Below are 17,254 nucleotides of genomic sequence, written 5' to 3' on the forward strand. Positions count from 1 at the left end.
GTTTTTTGAATAAAAAAAATAATTAATAAAATGTCGCTAGTGATTTATACAAACAGACAATATCACATTAATAATTTTCTTGTATTATTCGTTAATTTTTAATAAAATAATTTTAAAAAATTAAGAAAACAACTTTTCGATGTTTGAAAAATATATTTCGATATGTAAAAAATAATACACACAGAATCTTATAGCATATAATTAATTTAGTATCAGTAATTCGGTAAGTTACATATTCTTATTGAAAATATTAGGAAAATTTCGCACTTTTACATTCCGCATGCTACCACCGTACGTAAGATTTGCAAGATTGCAAAGTGCGCATGAGTCAATCCTGCTAAAATTCGTATGAGTCCATGAAAAAATATCAAATATACGTGAATGAAAATAAGAGATTTTGCATAAACCCGTAAGTTATAAGTACCAGCGTAGTAGAATATTATCTTTACTTAGTCCATAAAATCAAAACAAGCATTTACCATGGGTGTAGAAATTATGGAAATTAAGCTTTTTCCAAATAAATTGCGTAATTAAAACGAATAAATTATATAAATAACGAAAAAATAATTAATTTCTTACGGACCAGTACAATTAGACAACTATAATTTTAATCTAAAACCAATCAAGTTTATTTTTTATTAAATCAACCAACTTATTTTTTACTAAATAACACGACTAATTTGTAATAACGAATCATCCATCTTTATTATGTGCTGGCATTCTTCTTAATCTATTTGCAACTTGTCCATGTTTTTAATTCAAAGATAGGCTTAAACGTAAAACATTCGACAACTATGAATAACACTCGCTAGACTTGTAAAACCATGCCAACAAAACGTAAAATTTTAGAAAAAACAAGCAATCCAATACGCAGTTGCTTAAAATCTTACGTAAATTTGCAAAATATCTCTATTATTAAAATATGCCACGCACAAAGCTTGCATTTAACATTGGATACAAATAAGATAATATTTTCCTTAACTTTAGTAACGTTGACGCTCAAATATCTTCTTAAATAAGTCTTAACTTAAAGACAGGGCATTACCCTTAAGTGACATGTTCAGCGAACACTAGATACTTAATTTTCATCCGATATACATTAAAATATATGCAATAGATCATCAATATTAAAAAATTAACTTATATCTAATATAAAACTCAGGTCATAACTCTAGAGGGTCACCTGTAGATTCTCAAAAGTTAAGAAAAGAAAATAATTAATTAAAATCTTTTGCAAATATTAATAAATTTCATTCGTGAAACGAATTATTCTATTACCAATAACACTGAATGAAATGCATTAAATCTCAAGGTCATTCGACGTTTGATTAATTTCTACCTTTCTTATCACGGTTATTCTTAACTTTAACTGAACCTGTTGCTAATAATTTAGCAAACGATGACATTTATTTCAAACAGATGTTCCAAAAATGTACTTACTGTTGGTAACTGTTGGGTAGGTCTGAATGAAAAGCACTCTGATCCTTGGCAGCCAAAACAGCTCTTAGAACAGCTGCTATGCAATAAAATAAAAATGGAAGGAATTTGCAGGGATCCATGAAATAGTCAGTTCCCAACAGTTAATATCAATAGTCTATCATAGTCTACAATCTATAAGGAAAGAAAATAGAATTAGCAAAATCACAACATGTAAAAGTAAAATAAAACATAGTAAAACTTGTAAAAACTACATTTTTCACGTAGACTAAAAAAAAAAATTAGTTTCAGAAATTAATTGCTTTTACTAAAGCGAAAAACGTACAGTGCATCTTGTTCGAAAAATTTCGGTAATATAACAGGGTGTGTAGCCAGGTTTTTCAACAAAAAATAAGCACCTTTTAAATATTTTTTAAACACTCAAAAAATATTTTAATCACTTTCCAAAAAAAAAAAGTCAGAATTAGGATTTGAGCAGTAATAAAAAAAAAAAAAAATTTTATCGTTTAAAATTCTTAATTTATGAACACAAAATCAACAAAATTCAAAAAAATTTTTTACAAAATCATGATAAAATAACTAGTTTCTGATATATATTGCAGAGAAAATTGTGAAAATCATACATTTTTTGTAATTTAGAACGACAATCGACACGGCAATGAAAAAATCTCTTTTTAAAAGATAGAAAATTAAGCACTTTTTACAAACCATGAATAAAAAATGCGCCTTAAAGTGTTTTTAAAAAATGTAAATCAGAAATAAGCACCTTTAAGCACTTTTTAAAAACACTACGCACCCTCTATAATGGTAATTTATTTGTATAATAATAATTATGAAAATGAAATAATGCCCAATATTTTTCGAAATGCCCTATATTTTTCGTTTTTATATTAGACAAAAATTTTAAAATTTTCGCCTTTTCAGTAAACTGAAAAAACGTAGCTTTTAAAACTACTCTTATTATTTTACTTCATTTTAGTTCTGCGTTTTAGTTAATGTCGGAAAGTGGTTCGAAATTTTGCATGGTATTAAACTTCAATTCGCACCATTTCGAAAACAATAGTAGTAACTTTTCAGCAGTCACAGAGAACGAGTTGGAATTTCAGCACTTTAACCAATCGAAAATTCGATTCGCAATAAATTCTATTCAGTAATAAAATAGCAATATAAACCCACTTTGCAGTGGTCTGGAAACGATATTTATAGCGTTATTCAGTACAAAGCTCCATTTAAAATTTGAGCACCTCTAGAACAGTAATCGAAATTTTGATAGACGATTTTTCGATAATCTAACGATAAATTCTGCTCGCAGTAGTCAGGTAATGAATAAAATATGCTTTATCGTTCAGGGCAGAACTCCATTTCTAGCTAGAAAGAAAGTGCTTGAAATTTTGTCGGACGATTTTCTTGATCGATAATATGACGATAAATTCTACTTGTAAAGGGTTAAAGCATGCTTTGTCATCTAGCGCAGAAGTCTTGCTTGAATTTCTAACTAGTCGAAAAGTGATCGAAATTTCGATCGTAAAATTCCAAACATCGCAGGCACGAAAGGGAGTAATTAAAAACGTAGTAAAAAGGAGACATCTAGCTTACTACTACTACTTTTAATTAACACTTTCACTACTTTTATTAATCTGATTCATATAAAAGAGAAAGCTACAGTGCTATTTACATTGTCTCGCGCGTGGATTAAAAACTAGCAAAAACTTCACATAGCGTTTTTATAATCTAAAAAGGCTTTTCAATTTTTAACTGGTTTAATAAAAATTTAACAATGTTATAATTAGGGTTTCATAAAAGAATTTTTTATGGCGTTCAAATTTTATAACAAAATAATAAAATCGACCTTTTGAAGAAACGCTTTATTAATAAATTAATCAAAAACTATAAACGAAAAAAGAGAAGCTAAGAAATTCAGCTAAACGAAAACGTCAACGTTTGATATTTTTATCTCCACTATTTATACGAGTTTCAACTCACACTTAAAAAAAAAAAAATACAACACATTTAGACACGATATCTTATATACAGTATAATATAAAACGTCTTTGCATTATAAATTTATTTTATCTTTACATGCGAGCACTCAGTGCCTAATTTATTATAAACAAAATCGGGCCCTGAGCGTAAACACTGAATATGAAATAATCCAAGGGCTCTAAGAAATATAACTCCACCACCAACAATTTGTATGACAGTATGTGGCACCTTGACACCGTTTATGTTTAAAATTTCTACAGCCATTTTTGAATGGATCAAAAATAAATCTAAATAATATCTTCTAAATCTTCGTAACTAAGTCTTTTTCTTATAAAAATACAAAATTATTCTAAATAAATACTTAACGTACAGCCAACTATTCAACAGTACTTAAATTATTACTTAAGACAACCTAACGAACTGAATCTAAGCAAATGTTTAAAGTAACAAAATGATTAACGATTAAAGTGTTGCCAATAGATAGAAAAATATTAGAGTTTATGATGCCACATAAAAGAAATATATAAGTAAATTATTCGGATATTTTACAATTATTATAAATCCAAACATAATAACAGTCGAATTTAAAACTATCCAAGCTATAATAACAGCTGAATTAAACATCAAGGGAAAGCGATACACGGAGAGCCGGAAAGCGACTATTCAATCTGTAAGTCATCTGTCTTGTTGCACTTTGTCATTTGTCACTACATTAGACTAAAGAGTGTGTTTACAAGTTGTTAACGCGGACCACCAGCCAAGATAGATTGAGGGACAGGAGAAGAAAAAAAAAAAAGACCTTAAATATTTTGTTTTACAAAGAACACTTAAAACACCCTTAAATAAGTGCGCTGAAGTGACGGAGGAAATTTAAGAGAGGGTTCAAGGAAAAAAAAATCGAACGTTTCCAGACAAAGCAGTCCTCTTTCATGCCGATGGGAATACCTGTTCTTTGAATCAATTTAGAGTTCTTAGAATCTTTAAACCGTAAAAATATAACAGATACTACCTGTATTAATACATCCTTTTGCGCATAAAACTCTTATTCTAATTTTGATTTTATTAGATTCAGCGTTTAAAAAAAATTATAAATTAGCTAGATACAGTGCTTCACTTGTCTAGATGGCAATAACCGCGTAATAGGTAAGCCTAAAATTGCACTTTTTATAAATAAAACCTTTTTTTTTATAGCCAAAATAAGCAAGTAAATCAAAAATTCCTTTTCCCATACTTTCCCAAGAAAGCCAAGTATCATACCTTGTGTTCATGCTTAACTTTTGATTTTTTTTTACTGTAACTCTAAAAAAAAGGACAAAATAAAATTGAAGTTTCAATTTATTTTATATAGTTTTGAGTAGAATATTTTGTAGGAATTTTTTATGTGTAAAAAAGATTCGTTTTTACACGATTTCCTTCAGATTTTCCTACGCAGACGAGATTTAAAATAATATTTACATGATTTAAAATCATACAACGCAATTCGTGTTTACACGATTTAAGATTGCGTATTGTGTTTCGTATTTTCACAATTTTACATCAAATTCAGCGATTTGTGTGAACACGCGATTTTAAAATGAAACATCGAGATTCTTGTTAAAGCAATTTTAAAAATGAAACATCGAATTTCGAAAAAGCTCGATTTTAAAATTGAATATCCATATCCGCGGGATTTCAAAATCGCGAATTGAGATTCATATTCACAAAATATAAATAAATAAATTATATTAAAATTCGATATATAAATATTTTTATTAAAACGTTGATAACATTGTGTGGATAAATGCTTCCTACATACAATTTTTTCTTGCTCAAATTTCAGGTATTTTTTCAATCATTTAATTTCCTTNTTTTTTTTTTTTTTTTTTTTTTTTTTTTGCGTATCATTTGCACACTATTTTAGGATTTTTATTTTTAGCTTTTTTGGTTACTTACCTTAACTCATCCCTGTGGTATGAATCAATATGAAATTTTATAAGAATTAAAACAACATAATTTTGAAACCAATTTTACCTAAAAGCGGAAACGACGAAAGGGTTGAAACTAATTTTTTAAAAAAGTTAATCAATTGCTTACAGAAAGCTTTTTATTTTATCTAAGTCTATACGTAAGCAGTTATCCCCCTTTCAGAAGCAAAAATATGCAAATTACAAAGCTTTAGGTGCTTACGTGCTATTTTAAACGGCCCCTCTATTGCAAATATTTTTTTATAATCGTCGTTGAACAGCCGACCCAATTTTCTGGGTTTACAACTACTAATGTTCAATTCCGTAAACTTGTAATTTTGAACCCAATCTTCGTTCGCTCATTTCACCTTATAGTCTAATTCAAAATCCCCTGCTTTTATAATTCATTTTAAATATATTAGAAAACTTAGGTTACCTCTTACTATGTATCATTTAAAAAATTACTGTTAAACAATGAATATTATATTCATTTATTTTGTTACTAGGAAGCTCCGCCCCCTGTTCGCTAACGCTCGCCATCCCCCGAGAATTGCTACGCAATCCTATGTGGTTCACGGTGTGAAACATGGCTCGCTGCGCTCGCTCGCCAATTAACACAATGTTCCAGCACAAAGACATAATATATTATCAAAGACATAGTATTGTACTTATGTAGAAGAATTCTACCAATGTTCTTATTGGCTTTTAAAAAAGTTGATTACATTTTTACTATTTAGATTGTACATGGTGAAAAAATCAAAACATTAGCTAAATAAGAAACATATTAGCAAAATAAATTATCAAATATTGCTTCACTAATATTCTGCATTTTAAAGCGTGAAANAAAGAAAAAAATTAAAGTATAATTTATTACTCCTCTACTTGAAAATCGCCAATAAGGTGCTAAACTTTTATTTTCGGAAAACTTATATTTCATGTAAATGTTCTAATTTGTCAACAATTCCCCTCCTTTGCCGCATGAGTGATTTTGAATACTCAACTGCGAGAAAACGATGACCCCTCCTCAACCCCTCACAGGAAGATAGTTTTGGACGAGTTCAATCATAGAAACTGCTTTCAGAAAACTCCCGTAATGAAGGGACACAAATTCTAGGACTCTATCGGAATCAGAGGGTTAAACGGCAAATGACATTTGAACCATTTAAAAAATTCTTTCTAAACAAAAAAGAGATTAGCGAACAATAGAAAAATTAAATAAAATACCCGTTTATTTTACTAACATTCTAAGTTTACTGTTCATTTCCAAAAGCTAAACAAATACCACAAGCTCCTAACTATTAGGCACCCAAGAATGTGACATTGAATTCCAAACCACGCCATTTTAGGGAACAAAAGAAAGACGCATTTTAAAAGATCAGTGAACTGTGAAGTACCGGAGAAATACGCTCGACAAAATAACATTTTTCCACCTTTTTTTACAGCACTAAAAGTCTAGACTTTTTCCTTACAAATTGCCCGGAAAGTTCTAATTCATATTCCCGCCCTTTTCTTGGCGCAATTCCAGACTCGCAAAAAAATTTAGCGTGAATAAATATTGTTAGGGCGCCGTACATTCGCCTCTCGATGCATTGAAACGTGTTCTTGAATTCAATCTATAAAAGCGCCAAGAGCAATGTAAAATGTTTGGTTCATCAATCTACAGTTTCGCAGTATGATTAAAAAGCTTGGATGAAGTACAAAGAGAAGGGAAGAAAAAAGAATTCTATGATAACTCTTGGCATCAAATACCAGTTATTTAGGTCATCAAAATGGATAAAATATATTGTGTAGGGAACTGAATCAGGTATTTTGCCAACAGAAGATGCATATGCCTTACCTTCAAACAATGTGTTCTCTCACATTTTATTTTAGTTTATCATCGTCGATGACCAGTAAATCTATATCTGATACAACGGCTATATCAATGCACAACTGCGCAGCCAGGAGATCTAACCCAGAAGACAAAGAAACTCTTGGCTCAAGCATTTTATTTTATAGTCGTCGTTGAACAGCTGATCCAATTTTGGACTACTGATGTTCAACTCCGTAGCCTTGTAATTTTGAACCAATCCAAAAGACAATGAAACTCCTGGATCAGTACCCCCAGAGGTTTTGATTTGTTATGCGAACATACTTTGCGACTCGACAGATTTAACAGGGTGCGTAGCCAAATTATTCGACAAAAAATAAGCACTTTTCAAGCACTCAAAAAATATTTTTAAGCACTTAAAACCTTTTGACACTGTTTTCGAAAATTGTCAAAAATCATGAAATTTTGAATTATGTAAAACGAGGGGCGTTTACATAAGCTACGGACTGACAATACGCCGAAATAGATTGGGGTTGACTTAATTGAGAAAACGTTGAATAGAACAATATGAACTGTGTCATTTTGCATATTTATAGCGAAAATCAACATGGTAAAGGAAGAATCTCATTTTGAAAAAAGGAAAAATTAAGCACTTTTTAAAAACACCCAATGAAAAAAGCACCTTTAAGGGCTTTTGAAAAACGAAAATCGATTATAAGTACCTTTAAACACTTTTTAAAAACGCTACGCACCCTCTTTAACGTGCATCAGTCACCATTTACTACACGGGGAGTCTTCGGCCGGCGGGGATCGAACCCACGACCTCTTGGACATGGGCCCAGTCAACGCTACCAACCAGGCTATCCCTTGGGACAAACCAACTTTCGTGGAGGACTTTTTGCAGGAGTAAAACTAACTCACATTTGCGTCAAATGGTTAGGAAAATCTTCTACGGCTGATCGATGGCAAAAGAACGGAACTAACTAGAGATGAGGCGGGATCACCCAAAGCCCGGGCCGCTTATTTACAATGCAGCGGCTAAAGACTAGCTCTCTTCTTTGAAGATTTTTCTTTTAATCGTAGTAGGTTGCAATTATAATAAAAGCTTTTATTTCTTTTTAAAATTTAATCTGCGAAGGGTCCGAGGGTGTATTGATTCTCGTTCTACCGTAAAGTGCTCCACATCACGCGCAAATCGTCAGGCTACCGAAGTGGGGGGGGTGCCATTCCCTCTCCAGAGGATCAAAATTGTGATGGCATGTCTTCGAATCATTTTCCCAGACCGTCGCCATTGTACTACTATAGTGCGACGTTAATAACCTGTAAAAACTTCTTTTAAAATTTGTCACCAGCACTAAAGAAAAAAAAAAGTCAAGCATCAAGTTTTTTTTTTCAATTAAAAAAAATGCCTAACGAGCTGTCAAACGCCGCTGCATTGGAAAATCGATTCCGGGTCCACCGTTGGCTGTGGCTCATTTACAGAAAAAAGTTGCCAGGCTCGGACTCATAACTTTTTCATAAACTTATTTACTACCTTTAAAAAAACGTTTGGTACAGTTATTACAGGGGTCTGTTTAGAAGAAATTAATTATTTGTGATAAAAAGCTTATAACGACTAATTTCCTTATTTAGGCAGCAGAGGCCTAATAGTCAGACCGCAAAATTTTGCAATCATCTGAAGTATAACTCGGGCTTTAAGTGATCTTATGTCTCTAGGGCTCCTCGAATGGGCTCGCACTCCTAAAAGCGATCCCGAAGTCATCTTTAGAACTAGTTCAATATCGGTTAAGCAATAGGGATATTTTTAATCAGTGAGCAGTATACGAATTGATCTACCTACCCTGGGATTCGAACCCAGCGTCTGAGCCCTCTCGGTTCTGCTCTTTCACATTGTGGAAAATTAACAATTCTTAAAAATGTCACAGAAGTCGCATTGAAACATCATGTCTGTGATTTTCAGCTTTTAAACATTTTGCGGTTCATAACTACCTAAAAGACGTTTCTAGGCATCAATAACAACTTATAAAAAAATTTAATGAATGTCTTAAAATTAAAAAACAAAACAGCTTGAAAAAAATGATCTAAATCTTCACTGTGTTATTATTTGAACTCTTAAAAATCACTTTAGCTATTTAAAAAAAATATTAGTTAATAAATGTATGTTTGCATGGAATGGTTTAGAAATCTGTTTCACTCTGTACTGAATACATATTAATACTAATAAGTATAGAAAATTGTAACTTAGTAAAATAAGGAGTATTAATAACAATGCTTATTAATAATCCGCATACAAACACATTTTATACACATATTTAAAAGCTTATTTGCCAAATTTACATAAAATAAGAAATGTATATTTATTAAAAATTAACCTAAAAGCTAAAAAAGAATTCGAACGCGGATGGCGGAACTAAAAATGTCCAAAACATGTTTGATTGCTGGAGCAAACAGCGACGAGTGTTTTCATACAGTTCATCTCACCTTCACCTGTAGATTCCGATATCATTGATTCTTCCTCGATACTTATTTATACGGTGGCTCAGGGGATAGAGCGTTCGCCTTCCAATGAGATGGCCCAGGTTCGAATCCTAGCGGTGGCTGGTTGATACGAATTCTGCTCCCGGCAAGAACCGACAAACAACGTAAAATATCTGTCAGGTTAATCGTGGGAAGTTTTCGTGGATTTCCCTCTCCGTGTAACGCAAATGCGGGTTAGTTCCATCAAAAAGTCCTCCATAAAGAATTGTTTGTCCCAATGCTTGATCCAGGTGTTCTCTTGTCTTTTCTTAGCAGGGTTAATGCATAGCAACCATTTTGAAACAAATGTATGATTGAAATTTAAAGATTAGATGAAATAGAGAATTAAAAGAATACTTTAACTATTAAAACAAAGTTTCAATTTGTAAACCATAATTTTAATTTAAAATTTCGATTTCTTTTTTTTTTCTCTTGATTTTTAAAATGACAAAATAAATGTGACAGATTGTGTTTATAAATGTAGTCATTCATCAAAAAATAAATAAATATTTAATCTACATATTTTTATATTAAATTAAAATATTCATTTTAAATCCTATATCAAAATAGATAAGTTAAGCTAAAAAAATTTTTTTTAAAAATCTATGTACTCATAAAAAATTTTGTTCACAAAATTTCTTTATAGAAAATCTGATAATGTCAAACATACTGTAAACATATTATGAGAAAAAAATACTTAAATGTTTATTTTAATCTGTACTTTTAATGTCAAGAATCAAAAGATTTTTAAAAATGTAATTTCAAATGTGTAGGAATTTACAACATACCAAGGAAGAAAGTAATTTCGTTCGTCAAAATTAATTAATGCAACAACTTATTTAAAATAAATTTTAAAACTAAGAAAAGAAATAATAAAAGTATCAATAACTTAAAACACTGTTGTTTAACTTTTTAAATCAATATAAAAAATATATATAAAATCCATATATAAAAAATCAATTATTTTTTTTAAAAAAAAAATCATTTGATTTAAATCAAGATTTAAATCGTGATTTAAATCAACAAACCCTGTTTCTTAGTTGTATTTGAAATTACAAGGAACATTGATAGTCATTAATTCAGAATTGAGTCGGCTATTCAATGACGGTTATAATCAATTAATTCAAATAAAATCCGTTCATCTCTTTTGATACGGAATCAATTCACATACTTCGTATGTGACACAAGCAATGATTCTAAGCAAATGATTTTAATCAGTTTATTCTAATCCTAATTCAAATTAATCCTCTTAATTATAATTTTTTCTACCCTATGTTTTATGTACGGTGCTCAGCTCTGGTAAAGAAATCTTAGTAAATATTTAAAATGTTACACGAGACGATGATATAACTTTTCCATTTTAACGCCTTTAAATAATTTAAGAGCTCTTAGTCAAACATATCATGTTCTTGAACTGTTAGAAGAACACAATTGTTTATGCAATCCTCTCTATTTTCACAGAATTCAACACCAACACTTCAGAGAACTTTCTATTTTTACAACCTCTTAGAGTAAAAATAGAAAAACAAACAAGAAATTTATATCAACATTACGGCTTTCAATAATGGTAGAACAACTTCAAATATTTAAAAAAAAAATTAAAAAAATAATATTTCTTTCTTTCTACCCACCTTGAAAATAACGACTTAAACAGTCTGCAAGTTTGCTTGTTTTTTTAAAAAAAAATTTTTATTTTCTAGAAACTGGAAAATGAGAAAAATTTTATTGAAATATATACGGGAAACCATACAGTCCACCGAATCAGATAAAAAAAAAATCTAATTATACGAGTATAAATATTTAAAAAAAAGATCCATAATATAAAAATAGATGCTAAGAAAAAAAAAGATCAAAAAGATGCATAAAAAAAAGATGCATAATTATCTAATAAAATGATAGAATGAAACAAACGCAGAGCTCCAATCTCCGATTTGATTTACATAATTTGCATCTTGGTTCACAGATGGCGCTTCAATCGCAAAATGAAAATAAGAAAAAAATTGGATTTATATCAAGAAATACATGTTTCATCGATAAAATAAAAACCTAATATCAAAACTTCATAAGCTTCAAAATATCATACGATGGTGGTAGACTTGTTCTGAGTGCTCAAAAATAGACGCCTATTCTCAAGACTCGCTAAAGTGAAAAAGGAAAACAAAAAGAGATATGAAACTGAAAACGTAAATTTGTCAATTAAAAAATTAAGTATAAAAAAAAAAGATGAAAAACAAAACTAAAAACCCTCGGTAGCAGAGAAATGAAAAAGAAAACGCAAAGTAACGAACGAAAAATTAAAAATATAGTTGAAAAAACAAAAATAGAAAACCCGCAGTGACCGAGAGAGGCAAATCACGCTAGGCTACATTTCCTCACGATATGGAGAGATGGTGAGGAACTGTTTTCATTCGTAAGGGAATCGGCATTCATATAAATGAAACAAGATTCCGGGACATCAAGATGAGCTGATGTGACAAGGGTAGAAAGAATCTCGGTGTTACTGAAAATAATTTATGCACAGAAGGTTTCAACAATGTGTGACAAAATATGTTGTTTTTTTTTCTTCCAATTCTTGATGACGATCATATCCATTGTGTACCTTAACGCGTTTCTGGTTTGCCCGATGTTGCCATGGTCACAATGGCAAGGTGTTAAATGCCACTGCGATTTTCAATACTGATACAAATCTTACAACAAGCTTGCTACTAAAACAACTGAACAAAGCGTAACATAAAATCTTAATGTGATACAACACTTTATATGAGAGCCGCGATGGCTCAGGGGATAGAACGTTCGTCTTCCAACGAGGTGAACCGGGTTCGAATCCAACTGATAGCTGGTCATTACGAATCCGCATCTGGGTTGCATCGACCATATTACTGACGTAAAATATCCTCAGTGGTAGACGAATCGTGAGTTTAGAGTCCCCTTGCCGTTAGGCGAACCATGGGAGGTTCTCGTGGTCTTCCTCCCCATGTAACGCAAATGCGGGCTAGTTCCATAAAGTCCAGGAGTTCCCTTGTCTTCTGGATCAAGTTCAAAATTACAAGGCCACGGAGTTGAACATTAGTAGTCGTAAACCCAAAAAATTGGGTCGGCTGTTCAACGACGATTTTAAAAAATTATTTAAAAAAAAAAAGAAAAAAAATTTTAGGGGGCACGGAACTTGAATGACTTCAGTTTTCAGTTCTGTATTGACAAAAATCAAAAAATCGTATTAAGATCAGTGTTCTCCCAAAGTGATTTTAGAAGGGCGGCCAGCCCTGCCTGCCCTTTGATCCCTATAAATTAGCCCTGTTTTCCCTTTTTGCAAAAATAAGCCGCCATCGCTAAAAAACGCTGCCTTTTTATTCATATTCCATTTTTAAGAAAAATTAATTAACTGTTAAAATAATTACACAAAAAAAATTTCTGTGCTAATAGGTTTAATTCTGATTACAATTACAAAAAATTACTTTGTTAAGATTATTCTCAATTGGAAAAATTCTTTTAAGTTTCCCTTTTTCAAGAGGGCAGGGGTCTGTTTAGAAGAAATTTGGGTCCGTTAACGGACCTTTCACAAAATATTTTAACTTAAAAACGGACCCTTCACAAAATGATTTTTCTTTTAATCGAACCTTTCACAAATTTGTTTATCTTCATTATTATTTTGTTAATCGAATAAACCCTTTCCAGGGCAGAAAACAAGAAAGATGGATGTAAACGAATTAAGTTTTGTCTTCGGCAGACGATTCTTCCATTATTCGTCCGAAATTAATATTCTGCTTTCAGCAGTATAGGCTAAATACCAAATATTTGTATGTTGCATCTCTAATTTAGAAGCTGCAATTGTTGTTTGTTTTTTAAAATGTAATTTTTTAAATTGTAATTTTGCAGTGTTGAGCATAATCTTGCATGTCTTTACAATTTAAAAACTTCTTGAAAAAGTTTTTTTTGCAATAACGGACCCTGTTTGCAGAAATTCATAAAAGCGGACCCTGATTGAAAAAATGTGAGTAATTTTTTCACAATTTCACGAAAAACGGACCTTTCACAAAATTTCTGGACAGATCCCTGGAGGGTAAATTAATAAATTTTTTAAGTGATTTTAAATTTTAAAATAAATTTTTTTAATAAATATTTTTTTTATATTTTATAATAATTTTCAGTATTAATTATAAAAAATATATATATATTAACCGGCTTAGCAAAAAATAATTTTTTTCAGTTTACCCCTTCAGAATCAGTTCAGAATCCCTTTAATTATTATTTATAAACAATAATTTTTTCTCTTATTTAAATAATGAGTGAAAATTATTTTTTGAAATATGCACATAAAATAGTATACTTAAAATATTTTGACGATCAAATTCAGTTATTATATTATATTACACATTTTGATACTTTTTATGGTGTTAAGTGAGTATCCTTTCACAACTCAAAGTGCTCTCTTCTGTGAGGAAACACAACTCAAAGTGCTCTCTTCTGTGAGGAAACACCCTGCCCCGTTTCTATTTCTAGATAGAACTCTGATGAAGACAGCTACTGCAGCATTTGCAGCTCTCTAAATTAAATCAGAGAAAGTTGGGCAAGAAGAAAACCACGAAAATGAAAATCTGACTAACCAAGGAGAGGGGTTTGCATCGGACTCCTCATGAACATAAAGCGAATTTTCATCTAACCACTGGAACATGTTGATGGTTGCAATATTCCCAGTGCTATGCAGTGTAAACGAATATTAAGAAAAATTTTACAAAATGTCACAAAGTAAATAACATATTTGAAATCAAAAACTCCAAAACTATTTTTAACACAAAAATTTTGTTCCTCTTAAGTGTTTTTTGTTTATTAGATACAACGAGAGCAGGATTAAGCGGGGTTACTGGAGCTGTAGCCCCAAATATTTTAGGACCCATTAAAAGGGACATCTAAAGTTTATGAAGGTACAATTGACTTTCGTAATTTTCTAAAACACTACGAAAACTTCTACGAACTTCGTCTAACTAAAAACATTATGTATTTTAGAGTAAAACTCGGGAAGTAGTAAAAAAAGCAATTATATTTGGTCATATTTACTTGATTAAAAAATTCAATCGCTAAAATAATATACAATTTGAAAATAACAGTCAACATGTTTCGAGCACTCGAAAACAAGCTCCCATTTTCAAGACTTACCAGACGTGAATGAGAAGAAACGAAAGTGATTTGAATCATAAAACATAATCAGGGGTCTGTTTAGAAAAAATTCGGGTCTGTTAACAGAATCTTCACAAAATATCTTTTCATAAAAACAGACCCTTCACAAAATAATTTATCTTTTAATCGGACCCTTCACAAATTTGTTTATCTTCATTATTGTTTTGTCAATCGAATATATGTCATTTAATAAATCTTCGATTTTTTTTATTTATTTTATTATTATTTCGATTTTAATATTAGAAAGATACATTTACGTTATACATTCACATTATATATACATGCATACTTTTTACATTAAGATCAAGAAATAAGACAAATGTAATCTTAAATCGCGTTCACCAGCAAAACACTTGAAAAACAAAATTTTATAACTTATGAAGGTTGTTCTTTTTTCAATAAACATTGAAAAAAAAAGAACCTCAGTTTAAATTAATCCACCGAATTAAAAAATGCTTGCGTGATCCATTATGAAAAAAAAAAAGTTGTCTTGTTTACAAAAATTTATCGTGACAATATTTTATTCAAATATTTCATAACACGCAATAGTCGTTGGAATGATAGTAATGATAAAACGTAGGCGGCAGATTCAAAACACTTAACAGCAAAATTACATAGTATTTTAGAAAACAACCCCCCAAAAAAAATTTAATTCCCAAAGCAAGGCTCAATTAACTTTGGAATAAGAAACAAAATATGCAAATAAGATTTTTCGAGATTGCGAAACAATCACAATATGAATTTTTTCTTTTTCCTCTTTCGAAGGTTAAATTCGCAACTGGGAGAAAATTAATATACTACATGTAGCGTAGTCTAATATCCCGAGCAGCGCAAGGACGAGATAAATAATTTCTAATTAGGTAAAAACGAAATGGCGGAATTTCGTGAGTACATGCAATGAGGAAGAACGCGAACTTATGCATTCTCTTGGAATTTTAATCCTACATTGAAATACGAAAAGAAAAATTTCAGTGGATTTGGCTAGAATGATTAAAAATGTTGGCTTTATTACCGGTGTTTGTTATCATAAAAGCCTGCGGTAGGTATAATTATAAGATTGGTAAACACTAAATTCATATTTTCTAAAAGAAATATGCCGAAGTTAGTTTTAAATTTAGCACAGATAACAAACTATTGCTGTTAAATAACTTGTGGAACAAAAAATTGAGTGTAATAAAGTATACAGTTTTAAATTATTTTACTTCAAACCATTTTCTTTTTAGGATACGAATGAATACAGAATGTCGTAAATAAAATATTAAAAATTGCTGCTTATCTATAAGTACAAAAAAAAAAATTTCGGATCTCTGAGTTTATGACAATGTTGTGATTGTGATTATCGAATTAAGCAATCTGTGATTGACGATGGAACAGAAAATAAGCACTTTTTAGTACCTATTTTATCCATAAGTACACATCGACATTGCCATTTACTTTTTACAAAATTAATCAAATGCTCAAATGTATATATTTTAAAAGTTATGTAAAGAGATTAACAATAGGATACCCGCAAGTGACGTAGTGCAGGGATCTTGATCCTGATTGGTTGCTGAAACGTGGCTGCGTTAGCCACTGCTCTTTCTATTCTATTCCGAGTAACTTAAACCCGTCAAGTATCAGTTCTATTACTAAAAAGTAATAGAACTGATACTTGACGGGTACGGGACTTTAGTAAGTAACTCATTCTATATTCTTACACAATATATTTTTTATTTAACACAAAGACAGGCGTGAAGCCATGTAGAACAGAAACTAATTATGCATCGAAGTAACCAGCGACACAAAGCAAAAATATATCACGGTTACAATAAAATAAATAATAAATCTTATTCAAGTGAAAGACGCAGACGAGAAAGAATTATATTTCAATAAATTCAATGTGCGATACGGCGCTGCTTTTTAATTAACTTCGCGTTGATTAACATTCTAACTAATGTGGGGAAATTCAGCTCAACTTTACGACATACTCTTATTTCTAAAAATGAGTAAAACCTCTCCACTTTGTTAACATTTCGAATCAGTTTTGAAGTAATTAAATAGTTTATTTTGACTTATTTATATGATTTTTTATATAAGATTAAAAGAAAAAATTAAACGTAAAAAAATTATACTTTTTTCAGTTACGTATTATGATTGATGACAAATATATATATATATATATATCAGAGTTGGCCAAAAATGTAATCGATTGCATTTTTTGATTACAGTAATCAATTACTTGTAATCATGATTACAATTTTCAAAAATTTTGATTACAGCTGTAATCATGATTACAATATTGATTACAGTAATCAATTACTTGTAATCGTGATTACAAAGTTTGATTACAGCTGTAATCATGATTACATAGTCGATTACAGTAATCAATTACTTGTAATCATGATTACAA

General features: G+C 30.5%; 1 protein-coding gene across 1 annotated transcript in view; it reads right to left on the reverse strand.

Annotated features, from left to right (window-relative positions):
* The window catches only part of LOC107446115 (Extracellular sulfatase Sulf1), a 67,543-nt gene that overhangs the window by 30,941 nt on the left and 19,348 nt on the right, over positions 1-17,254 (reverse strand). Inside the window, exon 2 of the mRNA XM_021146621.3 lies at positions 1,441-1,611. Within this exon, the coding sequence (XP_021002280.1) occupies positions 1,441-1,559 (119 nt within the window). The 5' untranslated portion in view covers positions 1,560-1,611. The remainder of the gene's footprint in view (positions 1-1,440; positions 1,612-17,254) is intronic.

Source organism: Parasteatoda tepidariorum, chromosome 6, assembly GCF_043381705.1.
Source record: "Parasteatoda tepidariorum isolate YZ-2023 chromosome 6, CAS_Ptep_4.0, whole genome shotgun sequence".
Classification (NCBI taxonomy): Eukaryota; Metazoa; Arthropoda; class Arachnida; order Araneae; family Theridiidae; genus Parasteatoda; species Parasteatoda tepidariorum.